Source organism: Miniopterus natalensis, chromosome 18 (assembly GCF_054644295.1).
Source record: "Miniopterus natalensis isolate mMinNat1 chromosome 18, mMinNat1.hap1, whole genome shotgun sequence".
In the NCBI taxonomy this organism is placed as follows: Eukaryota; Metazoa; Chordata; class Mammalia; order Chiroptera; family Miniopteridae; genus Miniopterus; species Miniopterus natalensis.
The window spans coordinates 38730973-38741351 of record NC_142098.1 but is presented as its reverse complement, the minus strand read 5'-3'; the positions used below and the strand labels follow the sequence as shown (position 1 = coordinate 38741351).

The following is a 10379-nucleotide window of genomic DNA, read 5'->3' as shown; positions in this document are numbered from 1 at the left end:
CACAGGGCCCCCGAGCTGACCTGCCCCTCCCCTGCTCAAGATTCTTCCATGGCTCCCCAGCACCCCATGGACAGAGCCTAGACTCTGGACTTGGCATCGAAGGCCCTGCCTGGCCTGGCCCCATCCAATCTCCTCACCCCAAATCACACTTGCTGCTCCAGTGACTCTGAACTGAGTGTTGTTCCCTAAACCAAGCTTGCTGTTCCCACCTCTGGGTCTCTCTGTCTGGGACACCCTCCTTGCTAGCCCTTCCAGTCTCAGCCTACATGTCTCCTCTTCTAGGAAACATTTCTAAACGAGGTGCTGTCTCTGGGTTCCCGACCACCTTGGGCTACTGACATCCCTGCCATATCAGCCTGTTTTTGAATTGCTGGTATCCCACTCGAGTTTGACCCCATCTCTCCCCTAATCCTAGCCCTCTCATGGCTCCCTAGTGCCTGCAGGAACTAAGTCTTAGCCCCTCTGGTTGGTGTTGTAGAGTGGTCCCTGCAACTTCTTGCCGGTTTTTGTCACTTTTCTCTTCATTGGCCCACCTCCAGGCCCCTCACCCTCCTCACAACCATGGGAGCTTAGCATCTTCCCATGTTCCTCCCAGGCCTAGGCCACAGTGCAGCAACATTCCCACCTATGGCCTCTGCCCTGCCCTGAGTCCCTGGAGCAGTCAGGGTCTCCCTCTTCTGTGCCCCGAAAATGCCATGTCCTGCCTACATTATAATCAGGTTGATCTTACGACTTCTTATCCCAACTCCAGGACACTTTCAAGAGCGAAAGGGATGCTATTAATGATTACACTGGATAGTAGTGCCCATCACGCTGGACTAGCACACTGGGGCAAACAAATGGTCAATGCAGGGTCCTCTGGGGCCTGTCTGTTCTCATCCCACCTGCCTAGCTCCATCTCAACAAAAACTCCCCGCACCCTGCCTTCCCTGGCACCAGATGGGGTTCACAGCTGTGCCGTGCACACTTCTTGGTGGTTTTTAGAATTCCTAGAAAAAGCCATCTTTGAGGAGAGATCCTTCCAGGGTTTGGATGACGCTGGAGGGAGCAGATGGGGAGCAATGGCCCTGGAACCTGAGTGGGGAAGGTGCCTGCAAGGGTGTTGACAGGCACAGGGAGCTTCTGACAGGGTTGAGGGAACAAACTCCTAGTGAGGGACCAAAGGAGGCTCTGGCCAGACTCAAGGGTCTTTGGAGAAAAGAATCTCAAGCAGTAGAACTCAGGGAGGAATTCTGGGAATTTTAAGGGGGTCTGGATTTCTGGGGTATCTCTGATTGGAACTCTTGGGGGGGGTCACTGGATTTCTGGAATTTCTCTGACTGGATTTCTGGGGTATTTCTGACTGGATTTCTGGGGTTTCTCTGACTGGATTTCTGTGGGGGTTTCTGGATTTCTGGGGTATCTCTAACTGAATTTCTGTGGTATCTAACTGGCTTTTGAGGTATCTCTGACTGAATTTCTGTGGGGTCTCTGGATTTCTGGGGTTTCTCTGACTGGATTTCTGCAGAGTCTCTGGTGATCTGAGGTATCTTATTGGATTTCTGGGTTATCTGACTGGATTTCTGAGGTATCTCTGACTGGATTTCTATGGGGTGTTATTTTCAGAGCTCTCTGATATTTGGGAGGGGAATCTGACAGGATTCTTGGTGGGTTTGACAAGATTTCTGGGGATCGGACAGGCTTTCGGGGGTTCTCTTTTAGGATTTGGGGAGAGGAATGGGGTCTCTGACCGGCTCTGAAGAAGTCTGAGAGAGTTTCTAAAAGATTCTGACAAGATTTCAGGGGTCATCTATAAGATTCCCTGGTGGGTTCCTTTCAGGATTTCTCAGGGGATTTGGTCAGGATTTCAAAAAGGCCTTTAACGAGATATGGAAGAGGCCCTGACACCGGGGCTCCGTCCTACGACTTGGGAGTTTGTCAGGATTTCGGGAGGGGCTCTAACTGGGCTACCTCGCGCTGCCAAGGCGCACCTGAGGTCACGACCTACTCCGGGGACACAGGCGAGGGCCACGAACGACGAACGACGAACGACGAACGACGAACGACGACCAGCAGTCGCCTCCGGTGGAGGTGCGCGTACGCTATTCCCGCCCGAAAAGCGAAGAAAGCGGGGGGCGGGACCGAGCGCGCACGCGCGGCGTCTAAACCCCGCCTTGTTGGGCTCCTCCCCCGACGCAGGCGCACAACAGGGGGAAAGTGCTCTCGAGTCTCGTCGGTTACCTGCCACAGGGAGGCTGCGCATGCGTAGGGCTGCTCTGGCGCACGCCCAGCCCAGCGGCGCGTGCGCACGCCCGTCGGCCGAGTCGCTGAAGGCAGGAGGGACTATCGCTGGTGGGGGAAGGGGCAGGAGGCTCCGTGCTCTGCGCTGGGGTCTTATCCGCGTCACCAAGCTTCAGCGAAATAGGCCCAAGCAAGGGAGGGCTGGGCTCAGAATCTCCTTGTTTATTCCCACTTACTAGCTACCAAGCCGTGGCCTTTCTGCCCTCTGTTTCGCAACAGGCTGCCTGTCACCGTCACAATAACGTCCCAGCCTCACGACTCCTGCGCCCTTTTGTGGCTCCAGTCCCAACGTATTAATAGATCCCTGAAGGATTCTTCCCCAAACTGTTCCATTCCCTCCTTTAGAAGAGAATGCGGACAAAATATTCTCAGCTTTTCCTGCTAGACTCAAGAGAGACAGAAAATTACATCCAAAATTGACTCCCAAGAAGGGGGATTTGGGAAAAAGATGTCCCAACCACTCAACCTCTCTGCCAGCTCATATTACCCACTTAGAGCTGGTCCGAAACTAGTGAGTTATCACAACTACTTGCTCACAGTCAATTACAGATGGAAGTTCTCATACTATCCACTTTTTAGTGGTCCTCATCACGTGTCTTAAAACGTGACACGTTCTGTATTTGCGTTGTCTGTCTGTCACCCCAGCAGGGATGTGAGCTATTGTAGTAGGAGCCTGCTTGCGGGCTAGAACAGCCTGGCCCCAGCTGAGCCCTTAAAAAAAAGCTGAGTGAGTGAATGGACCGAATCCCTGCCTCTTAAGTGCTGGGCAGTGTAGAATGGTGAGGTTGTGGGCCTGGAGTCAGATATTCTTAGGTTTGAATTTTGACTCCATCACTTCATAGCTATAACCTTGGCACAATGGCTGCTCTCTCTCAGCCTGTTTTCCTCCCAGAAATGATAATTGCTTCTTAGGTTGCCTTGAGGACTTAAGGTGGCAATCATTGTTTAACAGTTATTATTTTGGCTATTAGTTGATGGCTTGTTGTAAGGCCTGGGAAACAACCTGCTTGGCAGGTGATGTGGTGAGTGGTTAAAAGGGATATGGAATCGGACAAACCTAGTGCCATTGTTGTGAGGCTTTGATGACTTCACCTCTTTCTCTAAAATGAGGACAAGTAGTAACCACCTCTTGGGGTCTTATGGGAGTTCAATAAAAATGTTTGCCAAGTGTTTTGTTGGCACAGGCTGGCAAGTGGTAGATCCCATTCGCTTTATTAGTATAATTTCATTCTTTCAGTTTATATTCCTTCAGTATTTCTTGTTCCTTCCTTTTTCGAGGTCTGGGTAATTTTATAACACCTAAAAAATTAAAAAAATTCTTATAGTATAGTGGTAACATATAGTGATAAATCTTAAGTTATAGCTCAATTAAATTTTTATAGCTTTCTAAGATGAGTGCTTAGATCAGTGATATTTTTAGATTATTTAGCCTCTTTTCTAATATATACATTTAAGGCCATAATTTGCTTTCTGAAAACTTTTTAAAAATATGTTTTTATTGATTTTAGAGCGAGAGGGAGAGGGAGAAACATTGACAAGAAACATCAACATTGATTGATCGGCTGACTTCTACACAAACCCCTGCCAGGGATCTAGCCCCAAACCTGGGCATATGCCCTGGCATGTGCCCTGACCGGGAATTGAACCAGTGACTTCTTGGTGCATGGGTTGGCACTCAGCCACTGAGCCACACCAGCTGGGCCTAACTTCTTGATCTACACTCCATTAGTTCATGTCACATTTTCATTATTATTGTTTACTAATTTGACCTGTGCATTATTTCAGTGGTATATTTCTTCATTTCCAAATATTTTATGACTGCCTAGTTAGCTTTTTATTGTTGGGACTTGCCATGGCCTGATTGGCTGAGACTTGGGGACATATTCTAAAAGGAGATAGTGCTGTTAGATGTAAGAACTTTATTTCCATAAGGACCTTGGGGTGAGGTCTGGTGGGGGGTACATACAGATGTTCCCGTCCCCACCCTTAAAGCTGCTGGGAGGGCCTGAGAATGTACAGGAAGTGTGTTTTGCGGGCAGGCAGCCTGAAGTGGGCCGAACCCTGGGTCCCTTTTTGCAGGGCCTCTTCTCGGGTCCCCTCCAGGAGCCCTTCTCGGATGGCCTGCAGGCGGTGTTCCTTCTCGCTGAGATAACGGTTGCCTTCCTGGGCATTCTGGTGGGACCTTCGCCGTGGTAGCTTCATAATCCAAAAGGCCACTCGGGGATGGGGTTCCGGGTGGAAGCTGTCCATGACCTTTGGGATGGGCAACAGGGCCTCCTTCTCCTCTATCTTGGGTACCTGGGGAGGAGGGACAAGGAGACCATCTCAAGCTCCAAATGACAACCCCAGGACTCTCAGACCCCACTCATTTGCCAGCTACAAGCTGCTTTGGGAGTTAAAAACTCACTTAGCAGTTTACAAAGCACTTGGGTTTATGAGCACTTTTGGATTAAAAATACTTGGAAGTTTATAGACTACTTTGGGATTGAAAACACACTTTGGAGGTTTCAAAAGCACTTTGGGGTTTAAAATGTGTGTTGGGATTACAAAACACTTTAGAATTAAACATACTGTGAGGTTTGGAAAGCAGCTTGAAATGTATAGAGCACTTTGAGATGAAAAGCTCTTGGCATTACTAAAGAATCATGACCACAATTGCAAAGTGTTTTTTTGTTTTGTTTTTTTATAAAATATTAGCCAAGACTTTAACTGGAAAGTCATGATTAAGAGGGACATACCTAGACTCTGGTTGTTATCAGAAAAGCTTTAAGGAATTAGGATTGAAGTTGAAAGCTGACAAAAGCCCCTTAGAAAAACAGCCTGGTACCTTGCTTATTATTTATATGGTTCATGGCAGTCTTTCCAGGTAAGGAACAAAGATAGAACCTTAAGACATTTTGAGGGATTTCAAGAACTTGAGGAATTCACCCGGACAGATAGATATTGTAGGCAAAGACTGATGGTGACTATGTGACTTGGCTTCTTGACCCAAGAGGCAAATTAAAGCTCAATCTGGAGATTCCTTATGAAATTCCAGCAAAACATATTTAAAAGAGTCTATATGATCAATTAGTATTCTTGTGTTTATGCAAATAATCAGGCCGAATTGAAACTAGACTTAATGCAGTAAATAAATTGGTCTTAATTTGGCTCTTTGATAAAAATGAGGGTGATTTTAGGGAGAGAAATTATATTTCCATAAAATCTATAATACACTGTTGTAGATATTAGACTCTAGTTCAGTTAATTGTCCTCAAAGTTTTATTTTTCTACCTATAAACTGAACTGGATCCTGAATTTTTCTAGTTTTCTTAAATACCTGGCTACAACCCTCCAAACTAATGTTTCATTTTTCTCCCATCCTTTGGCAAGGCAAACAATGTCCAAAATCAAGGCTCACTAGCCAGGGGCCCCTGATGTCCTTGCTTGGATGCACCCTTTCATAAGACCATTTGTCATGAGTCTTGTCATTCTAGCTTTAGCCCCAATAATATTAAGATTGATAACACAATTTGTCTCCACCTGATTACAAATCCTACTAGCACTCTGGGAATACTGTCCCTTGCCAACTCTAGACACCATCAAAACCTCCTTCTGTACCCAGGCCCCATCGTCCCTCTGACAGAGAGCAAGGACCACTTGGCTCTGAAGGAAAACTCTACCCCTATTCAGTACAAAGCAGCTACAGAAGAGACCCTATGCCCCTTTCCCTTAAAGAATTCAGAGCCAAGAATCCTTGAGGGGGAAATGTAGTAGGCAGTTAGACAGACATGAGCACAGTAGGAACAATAGGCCACGTACAGAAGGTCACCAGGGAGGGAAGCCCCAGGTGTGCCTAGCAATGGACAAAACTGGGGTAACAAGTATCAGAGGGTGGGACCTGGCCCCCAGGGTGACCTGTCCTCTCCTAGCATATTGATGGTCATGCAGTTCAGACTCTCCTCTGATCTTTATTTCTCTGGCAGGTTGCTAGTCATGTGGTAGACCTCCTCTAAGGAACAAGGGGGCAGAGAAGAGCCTCATATGACTCTTATACAAGTCCTTGCATGACCACTTCCTTAAGCATTAAGGCCTCAGGACAATGAGGTTCTGGCCACCATTAAATAATCTTAAGAGAGTTTTGGTCAAACTAGAGATAACCTCTAGGACTCAGTTGCGTTTCAGCTCCAGGCCCAGAAAATTAGCTGCAATGTGTGGTCCTTGACTAAATCCTGGTCCAAAATCAAATCAGCTCTTATAGACAGCAGTGGGGACATTTGAATATGGACTGATGTCTGTTTGGTCCTTGCTACTCAGAGTGTGGGCTGTGGACTAGTGTCACTAGCATCATCTGGGAGCTTGTGAGACATGCAAATTAGTGGGCCCTGCCCCACCCCACCCACCTAGTGCTAATGAATCAGTCTGCATTTTAGTAAGTTGAGGTCCTGTAGGCTGAACTGTGCTCCCTCCCAATTTATATGTTGAAGTTCATGCCCCCAGGACCTCAAAATGTGATCTTATTTGAAAATAGAGTTATTGCAGATTTAGTTAGTTAGAATGAGGTCATTATGTTGGGCTCTAATCTGTTCTGGCTGGTGTCCTTATGCAAAGGGGAAATTTAGACATAGACATGCAGACAGGGAGAACGTCATATGAAGATGAGGCAGAGATGGGTGTAATGCATCTACACACCAAGGATTGACAAACACTGCCATCAAACCAGGAGAAGGTAGGAGAGGGGCATGGAAGAGACCCTCTCACAGCCCTCAGAAGGACCCAACCTTGATCTTGAACACCTAGCCTTCAGAACCATGAGACAATACATTTGTTATTTAAGCCACCCAATCTGTGGTACTTTGTGATGGCAGCCATGGCAAATTAATATGAAGACAACAGTTTGACATCAACATTAAATATCTTGGGTGTGAAAATGGTTCTGTGGTCATGTAGAAGAATGCATTATTCTTAGGAGATCTGCTGAAGGGGTTCGGGGTGAAGTGTCATGATGTCAATAATTTATTGTCATATGGTTCAAAAATACAAAAGTGAAAATAAAGTAAATGTGGTAATAAAATGTTAGCAAGTGGTGAATCTAAGCCAGTGGTTCTCAACCAAAATCTGGAGACATTTTTGGTTGTCACAATTGTTTGGGGTGGGGGTGGTGCTTCCATCTAGTGGGCAGAGGCAAGGTTGCTGCTAAACATTTGACAGTGAACAGGATGGCCCCATGCATGGATAAAACAAAGAGTATCCACCCCAAAATAACGATGGTGCCAATGTTGAGAAACCCTGCTCTATGGTAAAAGGAACACAGATATAGTTATTGTACCATTTTCCCCCAACTTTTCTGTAAATTTGAAATTTTTGAAATAAAAACCTCTGTGTGTGTGAGAGAGAGAACCATATGGATTTGCCAAGCATTCAGAGGTTCTTAAAACTTTTAGGCTAAAAGAAATAAGTCCTGCCTGGCTGGAGTGGCTCAGTGGTGGAGCATCAAGACCTATGACGGCTGGGGCACATGCCTAGGTTTCGGGCTCGAGTGCAGGAGGCAGCCTTTCAATGACTCTCTCTCATCATCGATGTTTCTATCTCCCTCTCCCTCTCCCTCCTCTCTGAAATCAATAAAAACATATTAAAAACAAAAAAGTCTTTTGGGGTTAGAATCATTCAAAGGTTTACAAAGGTGAGATACATAAAGTGTTTAGGGTTCATAAAGCACTTTGGAATTAAAAATCACATTTTGAAGTTTTTACAAGGGAGAGGTTTACCACTTTAGATTAAAAAATACTTAAAGGTTTGCAGAGTACTTTGAGATAAAAACACACTTTAAGGTTTGTGAGGGAGAAGATTACCAGGCACCTGGAATTAAAAGCACTTCTTGGTTTACAAAACCCTCTGGAACTTACTACAAGAGTGGAGATGTACTCTGAGGTCATAGATCTCATTACTAAGAGCTGGCTAGTCCCTTTTGACAGATGACAAAACTTTGTGAGGGTGAGGGTCGGGGGGTGGGGGGTGGGGGCATGTTCTAACCTTCCAGTCACTCTCCAAGCTCCCATCTCCTGGCTCAATGGATGCCACCACCTTCTCAGAGATCAACACCTCTCCTGTCTTGTTGTCAGTCACCTGTGAAGACAGGAGGAGAGAGTGAGAGCAAAACTCCTTTCCTCCTCTTTCCTCCTCCCCGCAGATACTGCAGCATGAGGGATCCGAGGGAGACTCCAGGAGGTACTTCCCGGCATAAGCACCTTGTCAATCTGGAGGTGGCTGGCAAGAGTGTTGTTCCCCAGCTGTCCCTCCTGGTTCTCTTCTTGGTGGTAGTTCCTAGGGAGGCCCCGGAAGTCCATGGGGGCAGAGAAGAAGCTGTCCATGCCCCGTAGCAGGTCATCCTGGGGTCAGAGGAGGGACAAGTGAGCTGTTGGACCTCAGGACTCCTCAGTACATCTGCAGCTCTGCCAGGATGTCCCCCAGGCCTTGCCAAGTTCCTTTCATCCCCCTTCCCTCTCTGTCTTCTGACCCTTAGGACCTAATTAGTCACCTCCTGCTGCCATCCCCCATCTCTTCTGCCTCTATTCTCTGCCCCATTACCTTCCTATTCTTGCCCCTCATGTCCTACTATCTTTGTTCTATCCCACCCTTGAGTCTCTTGTCTCTGTCCCATCTCCCTCTGCCTGTTTCCCTCCCCCTTTCTATCTCTCAGTCTCCCTGTTGCTCTCTGCCCCTTAGAATCCCTCTCTTCCTGCCTGTCCTTCTGCCTGGCCGCGACACATCTTCCATTGTCTCCCTGAACCCCTTCCATCCCTCAGACTTCATCTGTCCCTGTCCCTCTTTCTCTGGAACCTTGTCTCCCCAACCCCTGCCATCGCTCACTTTCAGGAAAAGCCGGGTGAAGCCTTGTAGTAGTCTCTGGAGGCCTAGGAAACCCGAGGAGCTTTCCTGGGCGTCAGCATCGCGGATCGGGGCTGCAGTGGAGGGTGGCACCCAGGCAGAGGGGAGCAGCAGCAGCAGAACCAGCGCGTGCCACATCGTGGGGCGGCCCAGAAGGCTGTGGCATCGGTAAGGGTGAGAACCCCCACCCAAGACAATCATGCTTTTCCTATCCCTTGCCCAGGTTTTACCCCTTGTTCAAGCAACCCCCCCCAATCCCATTTCCCCCCCTCCCTTTTTCTTCTGCTCCCACCCCCTCCATCTCGTCAGGCTCCGCGGGTCCTCCCAGGCCCGACTCTTCTGGGCTCTGCCTCATACCCGGATCTCATTCCTCTCCTTCCCTCACATTCATCCCCAGATCTCACGTCTCACCTTCTCCTTCTCACCTCCCGGGCCCGCCTTTATAGTAGACCACAGTCCGGTCACCAGACTCTCAGACTTGGGCCGTCCAAGGACTGTTAAATCCAAACAGTTCTGGTCTCGAGCTCGAGCGGGATACCTGGAGCGTTGAATGAGCTTCACGAGCCCCAGCCGCGCCCCTTAAGGCCTGGTCACGCCCCCCACATGTGACCTCACCCACTAGCCCGGCCCTCTATTGGTTAGTCACGCCTCTATTCTGTTAGCCACGCCCCTTGAGTCCGCTCGGCGTTCTACCGCGGTCGCGCTCAACGTCCAGACCACGCCCCTTTCGGTTGACCGGGGCGTTGGAGACCCAAGCCCTGCCCGTCCCGCTCCAATCGCAGGTGGCCACGCCCCCTACCCTAGGGCCACGCCTCCGAGCTCCGGGTCCCGCTCGCAGCGCCCTCAGTTTCTTCCCTAGGCTCCCTCTGCTCTTGAACAGCCCTTCAGGTTAGCCCGCTCCTTATTTGTGTACCTATCTCAGAGTTTCTCCGTTTCGCTTCTCGTCTTCTCCAGGATCTGAAACCGCTAATGCAACTCAACAGAGGGCAATGTGGGGACGCTTTCGGCTCCACTAAAACTGCCCTGCTCTCTCCGGATAACCGAAATCCAGTCTTCTGTCCCAGTTTCCAAGAAACTCGGGATCAGGGCTCCCTCAGGTCCCCAGAGTCCGGGCGGCAGCCTCTTCTGGTTCTATGAGTTTGAACACTCAGCCCCTCTCCCCTCAGGCAACCTAATGTCTCTCTCTGTCCTGGGACAGCGCCGCCTCAAGGCCACGAGTGCGTGTGAGTGCG

The 10379-nt window shown here is 48.6% G+C and overlaps 1 protein-coding gene across 2 annotated transcripts; it reads right to left on the bottom strand.

The window, feature by feature from the left end:
- Positions 1-3860: 3860 nt before the first annotated feature.
- DKKL1 (dickkopf like acrosomal protein 1) lies at positions 3861-9725 on the bottom strand. Of its 2 annotated transcripts, none has more exons than XM_016206067.2 (5): positions 9573-9725; positions 9130-9304; positions 8508-8648; positions 8293-8385; positions 3861-4578 (listed from the first exon to the last, which is right to left on the bottom strand). In XM_016206067.2, the coding sequence occupies exons 2-5, from the start codon at positions 9283-9285 to the stop codon at positions 4267-4269; spliced, it is 702 nt and encodes a 233-aa protein (XP_016061553.2). In that variant the 5' UTR covers positions 9286-9304; positions 9573-9725; the 3' UTR covers positions 3861-4266. The 2 variants fall into 2 exon arrangements, with proteins under 2 accessions (XP_016061553.2, XP_016061551.2); XM_016206065.2 differs by having other exon boundaries at positions 9559-9720.
- Between the last annotated feature and the right edge of the window lie 654 nt (positions 9726-10379).

Excerpts from the sequence above, each read along its gene's own strand:
- DKKL1 (XM_016206067.2), bottom strand. The coding sequence starts at position 9,285 with ATGTGGCACGCGCTGGTTCTGCTGCTGCTGCTCCCCTCTGCCTGGGTG. Across the intron at positions 8,649-9,129 it reads TCACCCGGCTTTTCCTGAAA|GATGACCTGCTACGGGGCAT; the intron begins GTGAGCGATGGC and ends CTCTGACCCCAG. Across the intron at positions 4,579-8,292 it reads GCTTGGAGAGTGACTGGAAG|GTACCCAAGATAGAGGAGAA; the intron begins GTTAGAACATGC and ends CCTCCTCCCCAG.